At 50.5% G+C, this 12458-nt stretch overlaps 2 protein-coding genes across 2 annotated transcripts; one reads left to right on the top strand and one right to left on the bottom strand.

Moving 5' to 3' along the window:
* Positions 1–237: 237 nt before the first annotated feature.
* On the bottom strand, positions 238–1899 carry LOC122370633 (alkaline phosphatase-like). Its single transcript, XM_043346432.1, has one exon. It carries the CDS (start codon positions 1897–1899, stop codon positions 238–240), a length of 1662 nt encoding a protein of 553 aa, XP_043202367.1.
* An 8469-nt stretch (positions 1900–10368) lies between these two features.
* On the top strand, positions 10369–11892 carry LOC122370569 (alkaline phosphatase-like). Its single transcript, XM_043346304.1, has one exon. It carries the CDS (start codon positions 10369–10371, stop codon positions 11890–11892), a length of 1524 nt encoding a protein of 507 aa, XP_043202239.1.
* Positions 11893–12458: the final 566 nt, after the last annotated feature.

The raw sequence follows: 12458 nt of genomic DNA, 5'->3' as shown, positions 1-12458 counted from the left end.
AGCACACTAAATTCACTTCACTTTGATGGTCACACAAAAAAGGATATGGCCTCAGGCCTGAGTGAACAGCTTGATAACGAGAGTAGTTATGTAGCTACCGCAATATAATGAGAGAAATCCTGCTGGGAATCATTTATTGACAACTGAGTGCACTATGCAGATGTTTTGGGTTATCCGTAACATTTTCTGCACGCGGATCTACTAACGAGCTATCATCGAGCAAACTCTAGGGCCAACTTATTTCTTATCGCACACAGTGGCGAAGTCTCCCTGGCAGAGGGCGTAGTTGATGACGTGGTGGATCACGTTCTCCTCCAGACTGCCGCGCAGGAGGTGGGCGCCCGGACCGCGGGCGAAGATGCCCACATCCTCTCCACCGTGAGTCTCCTTGGGCAGGTAGATGCCGGCGATCTGCTTGTAGTGCGGGTCGCGCCACTCGGCCGTCTCGCTCATGTCGGTCAGACGAGCGCGCTTGGCCTCGAACTCAGCCCAGTCCTCGGTGCCTCCCGGACCGTTGGCGTACTGCAGGATCGGGTACGGCAGGCTGGGCGGCGGGCCTCCCTTCTGCATGCCGCCGGCCAGGAAGGAGGACGGGCCGAACATGTCCAGGCCGCGCTCCGGGTAGCCGTTGATACCGAAGGTGTGCGAGTGATCCGAGGAGACCACGATCAGCGTCTCCGACTCGTCAGTGTTGTCCATGACGTGCTGGACGACCTCCTCCAGCTCGATGGTCTCGTCGATGGCCGTGTAGGCATTACCGTAGTGATGGCCGTGGTCGATCTTGGCGCCCTCAACGAACAGAACGAATCCATTAGGTCCACGCTTAAGGATCTCAAGAGCTTTCTTCACCATCTCGGTCAGGTTGACGTCGTCGGGGGTCTGGAAGGCACGGTACTGCATGTGGCTGCGGCTGAACAGACCCAGCACGTAGTCGGCAGAGGTGGCGTCGAAGTTGTTCAGCTCATCCTTGGTGGTGAGGTAGGCGTAGCTGCGTCCCAGGGAGGCCTGCTTGTCCTTCCACTCCTGGATCAGGTCACGACCATCCAGACGGGAGCCACCCTCGACCTCCTTCGGCGTGAACTTGCCCCAGCCGCCGCCGAAGGCGACGTTGATGTCGATGCCCTCACGCTCGACGAACTGGGTCGACAGATCCTTCATGGCGTTCTTGCACGAGTCCTTGACGGGTCCGGTCATCCATTCCATGGCGACGAAGTCGGCGTCCGACTCCCAGGTACGGTAAGCAGTGTGGCCGAAAGTGGCAGCGGGAGAGGCGTGCGTGATGCGGGCGGTGGACACCAGACCAACCCACTTACCGGCCTCCACACCGTAGCGGAGGATCGACTTGGGCGACGAGGCCTCGTTGACAGCATCGCAGTTCCAGATGAGGACGGAGCAGTCGACACCGACCGTGAGGAAGTTACCCTTGGCGCCGGTCAGGTAGGCGGTGGCCGTGGAGGCGGAGTCGGCCGTCCAGCGGTCGCAGTTGTACGTCTTGGACAGTCCCAGGTAGGGGAAAGTCTCCCAGGAGAGCATGGTGTGCTCGGGCACATCAGCGCCGCTAAGGAGACCCTTGCGCTTCCTGGCGGCCGCCAGCGTAGCGATAGACATACCGTCTCCGATGAAGAGCACGGCGTTCTTGGCCTGGTGATCGTACACGGGATCGGCCAGCTTGGTCCTCAGGATGTCCTGGGCGATCTCCTTCCAGAATACCGAGTCCAGCACCTTACCGGAGCGGGAGAGGGAGGCGCCGTCACCGAGGCCCATCTTCTGCTGCACCTCCTGGTAGGTGGGCGCGTTCATCTCGTGCATCTCCAGCTCGTCCTGGTCCTCGACCCGGGAGTCCAGAGGCACGGCCACGGCCATGGCCGCCACGCAGGCGGCGACCACCAGCAGCTTCATTGTCGGGTTGGCTTGTGGTATGACTCAGTCTCACTGTCTCCAGTGAGTGTGTGTCCTCCTTCCCACTGTAGGTGGTTTTATACCCCCGGGCAATGACGGGATGCACTTGTATAACGAGCCAATGGTGGTTAAACTAGCTTCACGGTAACAGGTTTAATTAGCATCAACACGGCGTGTGCGTCGATAATTGTGTGGTGGGATAGTTGACAGTGATTAGTCCAACCAGACCACCACATCTGTAGCCCAGTCTCACCATCACAGATGTGGCTTCAATTATGTCTCGCTGTTTTAAAGACTGTTATATTATTCATGTTGTTCGAAGCTTCCACTTGAGAAATAAAGCTAGGCAAAAGGGAGTTTTTTTAGTTTTGTAAGAAGCAGGAATATTCCTCATTTAAGTTTTTCCTTTTCAAGAATGTCACATCCACATTTCCTTGTAAAAAAAAATAAGATCGACTAGCACTCGGCAAGAAGCAATCGATGCCGTGACCTGGAACTTAAACAAAAAAAGCTACGCATCATGTTATTTAGATAAAGCATATTGTAGCCACTTCAAAAACACAGGCCCGACGGCTGACACCGCTTCATCGTTTAGAAAAAAAAACTTAGTTTCTTAAACATTTACGCTTCAAGAAGTTGACATTTCCCCTTTAGCCCCTTAGAACATAGACAAATTGTGATAGTCAGCATGTCAAAATCAATGTAGTTATGCGGGGTGTTAGGTCATAATATCCGCAACAATGACAAGTTGACAACACTGCAGGATATTGAGAAAGGCAAAGCAATAAATCGCAGCTTCATAAACCATTTCGTACCAACCCGTGTCCCGAGGGCACGGCCGTCGGAGCGTTCAAATAGCAACAGCGAAGGATTTTCGCCAGCCACCACCCATTACTTTAGCCGAAATCATCAAACATCTTGTTTTCTTTGTGCTTATGTCATGCTGATGAGGGTTTAATAATCGAAACACGTCTATGCACTATTCGTTCCGTGTTTTTCTACTATTTCTTTCAATATACAATAGCCGAATAACGGCAACCCATAGTCCAACCGATAGAAAGACGCAATCGATAGAAATGCTGAAGCCAAAGGAAGTGAACGTTGTTTTCTAACCTTGTTTAGCCCTGTTACATTCATCCAGCTAGCTACATTTACTACATTTTTACTATATTCAGCCAGCTACATTCAGCCTACTTTCAGCATCATTTTAGCATTCCTCATCAAACAAACCTCCTACCTCATCGTTTCGCACCACGGTGTTATGTCAGCTTTTGGCCCTTGAGGTAGGGTAGACCGGGGCAACGCGCACCCTCGAGGTAATGCGCCCCACGTCAATATCTCATATTTTTTAAGATCCTGCCGACCAATGAACAAGCGCTCCAGAAAGCTCGACTATTATTTCTGCTGTGCCAATATTTTTTTGACAAGATTGATCGGAGGGTGGAGCTGCTCTAAGGTAAGTTTTTTTATGTGGTTTTCATGCAATATTCACGACATTTTAACTAGTGAGTTCGTGACTTAATGTTTAAAGATGCATGCAAACGTACTCATACTGCCATAGTTTTCATGGGAGATACTTGTTTATTTCTGCCAAACATAGTTTGCGTCACTTACGCCGTGGGTGCGTCAGGTGACAAAGTATGATTTAGTTGACGCGCGGGTAATGGGGCACAGCGTAGCAGGGGCAAGAAGATCAGCCCCAGGGGGCGCTTTGCCCCAGTTACACTGTAACAAAGCATGCCATAAAATCACCTTTATGTAACCGTCGCGTAGGAGGGGAAAGGGGAGGGGCATGGGCCGGGCCATTTCACTGCAGTCACTCAGCCAGGGACAGATATCAACATTTCCTAACTGCCATGAGTTTGATTTATTTATCGTGACTGCAGTTGACAAGTGGATCATTCCCAATGCTGCCAATCATATGGCTAGCTCAAACTTGATTTATGGCTTACAATCACGAGCAACAATTTTTAGCTACGTACCGAAGTGCTAAAGCTACAGCAGAGGCTTTTTTATCCAGGAATGCTTGTTATAGCCCCGGTCACACATACACGACGCACGGCCCGCGCACCAAAAATTCATTCATTCTGGCCAGTGCGTCGTCCTGCGCTATGCATTCGTTACTCGTTCGTCGAGCGCGCTGGGCGAACGGAATCATGCGTCGTCATTCGTCGCGTGCGTCGACAATTTTTGTGCATGCTCAAAAATGTGCGTTGAGCTCGACGCGCGAAGGCGGACGCCAGACACGCGCGGAGCGCGTTGGACCAGCGCCAGATACACGCGGAATACAGGGTGCGGAAAAAGTTCTGTCATATCTCCGCATTTCCACAAACAAATGCAACCTGAGCAGCTATATTTAATAAAACCACCAAACACTGGTTCGCCACATCTTACCACATGCTTTCACTCCCCCCTCACTCAATATAACCCCCCTCAGCGGTGATGACCTTCTCCACACAGGGGTGAAAAGACTGGCATGTCTTGAAGATGTAGGCGGGGTCCATCGCCTCCCACGTCTTCACGATGTGCGCCTTGAGAGCCTCCACATTAGGATGGGACACTCCCTGGACCTCCTCCTGCAATACGCTCCAGATGCCGTAGTCGAGGGAGTTCAGGTCGGGTGACTGAGGAGGCCACATCTCCCTGCGTCAGAAATGGGCCTCCCCCGAGCTCTTCCGTCAGCTTCTGCTGGGTGGAACTTGCAGTGTGCGCGGGTGCTCCGTCCTGCTGGAGCACAAAATTGCCGAGTGGATAGGTCTTCAGGATCCATGGGATGACGTCATTGTTCAGGAGACGTTCGCACACCACCCTCTTCACCTTCTCATTGGCGTCAATGAAGAGCATCGGGCACTTCTTGCCGTCCGAACCCACCACGCCGAGCACCATCACTTTCTGTGGATGTTTATTCACCGGATTGAATCGAACCATCGGATCGACAGTCTCCCCCTTGGTCTCCCCTGCTCGTATTTTGGCTTTAATGCGCATGACTGTTCGCCAGGTGACTCCACATTTTGCCGTAACCTGCTTATCGGTCATGCCCGATTTGGCCGCCGCGCGCAGGCACCCAGCGACGAGGCGTCGTTTAGCCTGACTTTTCATGACTGACCGTGAATGGCTGGTAGTTTCTGCCCTCCGGCCAGGTGGCTAGGTCACCGAAGGTCACGCCTGCGGCTATTCGCTGCCCAGAACTCAACCGCAGCGCTCGTAGGCGAGATTAGCATGCATATGACAAAACTTTTTCCGCACCCTGTATACGCTAGGTAATCGTTGTATTCTCGTCGGTTGATGCATCGCGTACACCCAGCGCAGACATAGCGTGCCTCTAACGCATGTCTAACGGATTCGCATAGACTATTAACCTTCGCCCCAGTGGGGGGGGGGGGCATATGTTACCACCCTGTCGCGTTTTTTTCGTATAAATAAAAAACCGCGGCGCGTAGCGCCGCGCCGCTTGGGGTAGCTTTTGGTACATCAATTTTGGACAATGTGTGAAATTTTTGACCCCAGGTCATGTCAGGTCAGGTCACTAGGTCAAGTTAACTGACCAAGCCTAAAAAAAAGTTTGCAATCATGTCCAGCCTGCAGTGTTTGTCAGAGAGGTTTCAAACTTGGTGGATTACATGATGTTACGGATGCCTACAATTTGTATATCTCGGATTTTTTATATGCGTGACCTAAGGTCAGGTCAGTGGCATGACCTTTCCATTATAAGTCAATGGAGAAAAACGAAAATGCCTCTAGATCCGTGTGTACGCATTGGAACAGTCCAAATATTTCAGGATAACAATGATTTGGACCACCCGTGACGACCAAGGTGTCTTTTTTGCTGATAGCCTCTTGAAAGGTCATCCGAGGTCATTTGAGGCTACAAACAGTTTTTTGCCAATAACTCTCGATTGGAAAGAGATAGAACGCCGGGGTTGGCCTCATTGTGTTTGTCTTGCCGAGACGCATCGACTGATATGCAACATGACCTTTTCCGGTCAGGTCATGACCTTGACCTGAGGTCAAATTTTGAAGTTGACCTTTCAAGGTCAAATTATAGTTCATTCGAAGCGTCTCGGCGAGAGGAACACGATTCTGGCATTAGAAATGACCTAGCTTTTTTTAGTCAAAAGTTATTGTCGAAAAACACTTTTCTTAAAAACAGCTATTTTTGGAGTTTTTGCCTTCTGGAGGCTAAACCGTTGACCTGAGGTCATTTTTGATGATGACCTTATCAAAAGAAGAGTTCAAAAGCTATCGATTGCTTTTCCCAGCGTTTTTCTAGCTATCATAGTTCCTGAGATAATGGCATGTTTTCTGAAAAATATAATGACAATTCGCAAATTTTGACCTTTGATGACCTCTGGTGACCCTAATATTGCTCTAAGATGAAAAATGACCGAAATACTTTCAAACGTACGCATCAAGAGCTATCGACTGCTTTTCACCGCGTCTTTCTAGCCCTCTTAGTTTTTGAGTTAGACGTGGGTGGTAACATATGCCCCCCCTCACTAGGGCGAAGTTGGCGGAGACCGCCACTGGGGCGCGGGATAAAGACGTGGTAAACCAGAGCTGAGCGAGTCTGTAGCGCGCACAGCGTTCGTCTGGCGTATGTCTAATCGTAACCATAACAAGGTCCTACCTCCTCATTGCTCATTCTACCCTCATGGGCGACTCTCCTGCGTTATTGCTGCAAGTGCATAGTGCATGGGTTCCTCTTCAATTCTTCCTGCTCTTGATGTCAGAATTTATAAGTCATTTTAATCATACATTATTTGTCATTGTCATTGTTTATCTCAGGAGCTGTTGAACCATCTGAAAACATGAGGATGTGCCCTCCTTGGGGTCCTACTCTGATATGACAGCAGGCAAGACGGGCTACTGCACCGCTGCCAAAAGCAGTTCGCTGGCTGTGCGTTGAATGCGCGGTGCACGCGCAGTCCATGCGTCCCGTGCGCTAGCAAGCCGCTGTGCATCCGTTGTGTGTGCGCCCTTTATGCGCTTCGCATTCGCTGTGCAAGTGCCCGGCGCGCTGGCAACGCGTTCGTAGCGCGTTGTGCATTCGTTGTCAACTTGCCATTTCCTGCGAACTCCTGACAAAAGGTGGTCACACAACAACGCACGACGACGCACTGGTCTTTTTGCAATGCGCCGGCCGTACGTCATGCATGTGTGACCGGGCCTATGCTAAGTACTTTATGTGATGCGCTTTAAACCTCGGATGATGGCGCCTTGCCCCGGTACCGGGGCAAAATACCCATTTTGACTTATATCACCTTTCCCCTTTGACATGTTGCCAGTGAATGAGTCATGAATTTCGTCCGTGGGATTATGAGGACAAATCAGTAGGTGGAACTATGGTCATGAGTACCCAAATATAGGAACGTTCCCATTTTTGGGAACGGAGTTCCCAAATATGGGAACGGGCGTTCCCATTTACGGGAACGGAAGGTAATTTTTCGGCCGTTCGCCCACTAAAACTCATTAGTGCATCACGTCTCAAAAAAGTGCACGCTAATTTAAGTATCTACTGAATCTCTATAAAATTATCTTTAATCTGACCGTTGAACAAGGAAATTGACCGTCGAATGATATTTTTAATGATTTTTTTGAAATGACGGAATGGTGAAAACATGGGTTATACTACATTTAACATGCAATTTAAAGGAAAATGAAACGTTTTTTACATTTTGAGGTCAAGTATAATAATTTTCGCCTGGTTATGAAGTTTCATACTAGCGACACCAGATGCTGACATATGCAAGCGAACACGCGGACAGTCCCGAGGTAATATTGTTGACTTTTGGTCTCGGGGCGCACGACCGCGTGGAACGTCAGTGATTTTACCGAACTACTGTTGTAAACTCAGTTTCAGTGGTTTAAAATTATTCAGCTGTATTTTATCAGCCCGGAAAGACATATTTTATTTGGATGCTAGCTGTTTAGCATTGTTTTATAAGGAGCGTCATGAGCGTGGTTTTTGTCTTCCGTGTTTCTAGGCATGATCGTTTTGGGGGAATTTCTCTTATATAGGTCGCTCTGTGTGGCTTATTTATAATTTTCATGCTGATTTCGATCATTCCTCGTGCCCATCCTACCAGGCCTTTTGCCACTTACACTCATTAAGAAAGGAAAAAACTAGATTTTCCATGGGACTAGGTGTTTTGAGGGTGTAACATATTCAGCGTTCCCATTTTTGGATACTTCCTTGTGCTCGTCAACTATCGGTGATAAACAGACAGGTGCTTGACATGTCTCCACCCTCGGCGCGGACGGTGGATATAGGTATGGAAGACCTTGTTGAACATCGCTGAGCGTTGTGAATTACGTAATCCTGCAGAGGGGGGCGTGCCCGCTGCGAGATCGACGGGAATAAAAGCGCAGAAGACCGGGCGAAACATGCGACGGTCTTGCCGGAAAGGTCATCTGATGATTGTTGCTTAACAATAATTTGCGGCGTTGGACATGATGCTTGTTAATGAAAAGAGCCCCTGAAAGGCGTCGGTGAAATCGTTCCCAATTTTGGGTACGCCGTTCCCATAATAAGGAACGCTTGCAGCGCCAGTGTACGAGAGCGTTCCCAAATTTGGGTTCGCGGCCCGGATGATGGACTGCTTTAGAAATAGGGGAACGATTTGAAACTACGATGGGCCTTACAATATCAAACTCTTTCCCAACAATATTGAGACAAATATCAGGCGGTTCACGATCGTTTTATATTTTTTTGACGTCATTTAACGGTTCTTTTTCTTGTTTTAAATAATTCCTACATGGCGTTCCCATATTTGGGTTTACCGTTCCCAAACATGGGAACGAAAATGCGTTCCCGAAAATGGGTACGCTTGACCATAGTTCCGCCTACTGAAATGTCCAGCGGCTTACATTAAGCGCTAAGCTGCCCTTCGTTGTCCCCTAATGTATTCCCCTCCCTATTACGAGTCAAACGTTAAAGGGACTATCCCACCTTCTAAAATGTTGTTAAAACCAGTTAAATTGTGCCCGACTTTATAGATTGGATGACCAGGAACACGGTTCTGGCATTTATTTTTCATTAAACATCTTAGGCTTCCCATATTCCAAACACAAACTTTCAAATATGTGACGTCACAGCCCAAAATTACCTCCTTCCCCAGGCCACATTACTGTCATAAAGCTGATTCTTTTTACTCTGTAGGCACCACAACAAAGTTCAGACCAAGTTTTAAGCGATTTTTCAACGAACAAACCCATTTAAATCAGAATGACTAAACGAGGTGACGTCACACTAACGGTCGCTCCATGTTGAAGATAGGGCCTTGTACAAGGCCCATTTTCAAATGAAGGGAACGAATTTCTTCAACACCAAGAGGCCGCGGGGGTTGCAACCTAGATAGATAGTGGTTTCTGAACCTCGCCGCAAACTTGGCTATCTCAACTCAAACCCCATGTTAAAGGTGGGATAGTCCCTTTAAGGGGTGCGCTTTGCCCCGGTCTACCCTACCGTCACAAAATCACCTTACCGCACCCGGCTGTGGCCTGTGGGTCTCAGCAAATTCGCCATGGCCGTGGGAGGGCGGGACATTGCAATTGGCCACACCTTGACATTAAACCAGAACGAGTAAAGACGATGAAGAAACATCCGAGGTACCTACCTGAAAGAGTATTTGCAAGAGGTTTTATAGACATCATTTCCCCGGGTCAATAATGAGGCCTCAGGCCTCTTCGGGTAATCGAAACTCAAATTTTGCGTTTTCCCGAGTCCCGACCGTAGTCAGTAGTGTCAATACCCAACGCCGTAAATGATAAACGGAAAGAGCCAGGATGGCGCAGAAAAAGACAATCGATAGTGTACAACAGACAGAAAAAGCTACCGAAAGACATAATAAAGTCAAGAGGATGCGCGAGATGTATAGGTGTCTCGAGTATTAGTTCACATAAGCTGAATCCCAGGGTCAGATCCTGACCCTTGAGTAGAGAAGAGACCTCCTGAGTAACATAAACGGGTGTCGCACAGTAATTGATATGACTATGCGCTCCAGCCATAATTCCTTGTTTCTCTCAATTCTTACTATTTTCCAATCATTTTATTCCTATTACGTACAAACTTATCTGTATTAATAGCGCAAACCATCAGCGCACTTGATGGGGCCGAAGATTTTCCAAACTATGAACACTTGTCCTTAATCGAATACATCTGACCCATGAACAATTATCAAACTAAACCACAGATCGGCCACAGTCGGCAATTGTCCGACTATTCCGTCGCGTCCACACTTGTCTGTCCTCCGAGAACACATGCGCGCCATTACACGGGGTATAAAAGACAGACGAGCCGAGCGATTGGCATCAGCGTCTGCAGCCGGGCAGACATCACCACCTCAGGATGAAGGTGTTCGTGGCCGCCGCCCTCCTGGCCCTGGTGGCCTCTGTGCCGCTCGACTCCCAGGTCGAGGACCAGGATGAGCTGGAGATGCACGAGGCTCCTACAAGGAGGTGCAGGAGAAGATGGGCCTCAACAACGGCGCCTCGCTCTCCCGTTCCGGTCAGGTGCTGGACTCGGTCTTCTGGAAGAGCATCGCCCAGGAAATCATCCAGACCAAGCTGAACGACAAGGTGTACCACCACCAGGCCAAGAACGCCATCCTGTTCATCGGTGACGGCATGTCGATCCACACCCTTGCCGCCGCCAGGAAGCAGAAGGGTCTGCTGCACGGAGCTGATATTCCCGAGCACACCACGCTGTCCTGGGAAAAATTCCCGTACACCGGCCTCTCCAAGACGTACAACTGCGACCGCTGGACGGCCGACTCCGCCTCCACGGCCACCGCCTACCTGACCGGCGCCAAGGGCAACTTCCTCACGGTCGGTGTCGACTGCTCCGTCCTCATCTGGAACTGCGATGCTGTCAACGAGGCCTCCTCGCCTAAGTCGATCCTCCGCTACGGAGTGGAGGCCGGTAAGTGGGTCGGTCTGGTGTCCACCGCCCGTATCACGCACGCCTCTCCCGCTGCCACTTTCGGCCACACCGCCTACCGTACCTGGGAGTCGGACGCCGACTTCGTCGCCATGGAATGGATGACCGGACCCGTCAAGGACTCGTGCAAGAACGCCATGAAGGATCTGTCTACCCAGTTCGTCGAGCGTGAGGGAATCGACATCAACGTCGCTTTCGGTGGCGGCTGGGGCAAGTTCACGCCGAAGGAGGTCGAGGGTGGCTCCCGTCTGGATGGCCGTGACCTGATCCAGGAGTGGAAGGACAAACAGGCCTCCCTGGGACGCAGCTATGCCTACCTCACCACCAAGGATGAGCTGAACAACTTCGACGCCACCTCTGCCGACTACGTGCTGGGTCTGTTCAGCCGCAGCCACATGCAGTATCGCGCCTTCCAGACTCCCGACGACGTCAACCTGACCGAGATGGTGAAGAAGGCTCTGGAGATCCTGAAGCGCGGACCTAACGGCTTCGTTATGTTCGTGGAGGGTGCCAAGATCGACCACGGCCACCACTACGGCAACGCGTACACGGCCATCGACGAGACCATCGAGCTCGAGGAGGTCGTCCAGTACGCCGTGGACAACACCGACGAGTCGGACACCCTCATCGTCGTCTCCTCCGATCACGCTCACACCTTCAAGATCAACGGCTACCCGGAGCGCGGCCTGGACATGTACGGACCCGCCTCGTTCCTGGCCGGCGGTATGCAGAAGGGCGGCCCGCCGCCCAGCCTGCCGTACCCGATCCTGCAGTACGCTAACGGTCCGGGCGGCACCCGCAGCAAGGAGGAGCAGGACGCCAAGCGCGCCGCCCTCACCGAGACCGGCCCCGACGCCGAGTGGCGCGACCCGCACTACAAACAGTTCGCCGGCATCTACCTGCCCAAGGAGACCCACGGCGGAGACGACGTGGGCATCTTCGCGCGCGGTCCGGGCGCCCACCTGCTGCGTGGGAGTCTGGAGGAGAACTACATCCACCACGTCATCAACTGGGCCCTCTGCCAGGGAGACTACCTCACCGTCTGCGACGAGTAAAACTTGAGGCTCCATCCAGCTGTAAGAGGACTTCTCTTGAATAATTCAGCTCTCTTCAACTCTCAGCTTTCGGCATGCTTATGTTTAGTTTCATGTTGTAATAAAATATACTTTTCCGGCTGCACTCAATGTTTTATGTCTGGAGCGCAGCTTGAATGTTGCAGAACAGCAGAAGATGAATAGTAACAGTGTCAAACAGCATTCAAACCACAAAAGCAGAGCACTAGGCAGTAGTGGTGTCAATTTCAAAAAACGTATGTCCAATGTCCGTCCAATGTCCAATGCTTACGTTGACTGTCCGTCCAAAAATGTCCAAGCCAGCCATTTGTCCAAACAGAAATCCGACACCTACGCAATAGTTTACACTCAACACTGTTAATTAATTTGCTTTTAATGTACCGTTACCAGCTCAAAAGTGATAATCATATCGAAAGCTGAGCTTTCTTATAGCCAATCAATGTAAAACACGATTACTTTATTTAAAAAAAAATTGAGGTGTAGCAAGCGATTGTCCAAAGTTGTCCAAAGCCTGCTGTCATTGTCCAACCGAATTCCGAATTGGACAT

The sequence above is a fragment of the Amphibalanus amphitrite genome, unplaced genomic scaffold (genome assembly GCF_019059575.1).
Source record: "Amphibalanus amphitrite isolate SeventyFive unplaced genomic scaffold, NRLGWU_Aamphi_draft 000003F_arrow, whole genome shotgun sequence".
Lineage (NCBI taxonomy): Eukaryota > Metazoa > Arthropoda > Thecostraca > Balanomorpha > Balanidae > Amphibalanus > Amphibalanus amphitrite.
This window is presented reverse-complemented; position numbering and strand designations above follow the sequence as displayed.

Excerpts from the sequence above, each read along its gene's own strand:
- LOC122370633 (XM_043346432.1), bottom strand. The coding sequence starts at position 1,899 with ATGAAGCTGCTGGTGGTCGCCGCCTGCGTGGCGGCCATGGCCGTGGCC.
- LOC122370569 (XM_043346304.1), top strand. The coding sequence starts at position 10,369 with ATGGGCCTCAACAACGGCGCCTCGCTCTCCCGTTCCGGTCAGGTGCTG.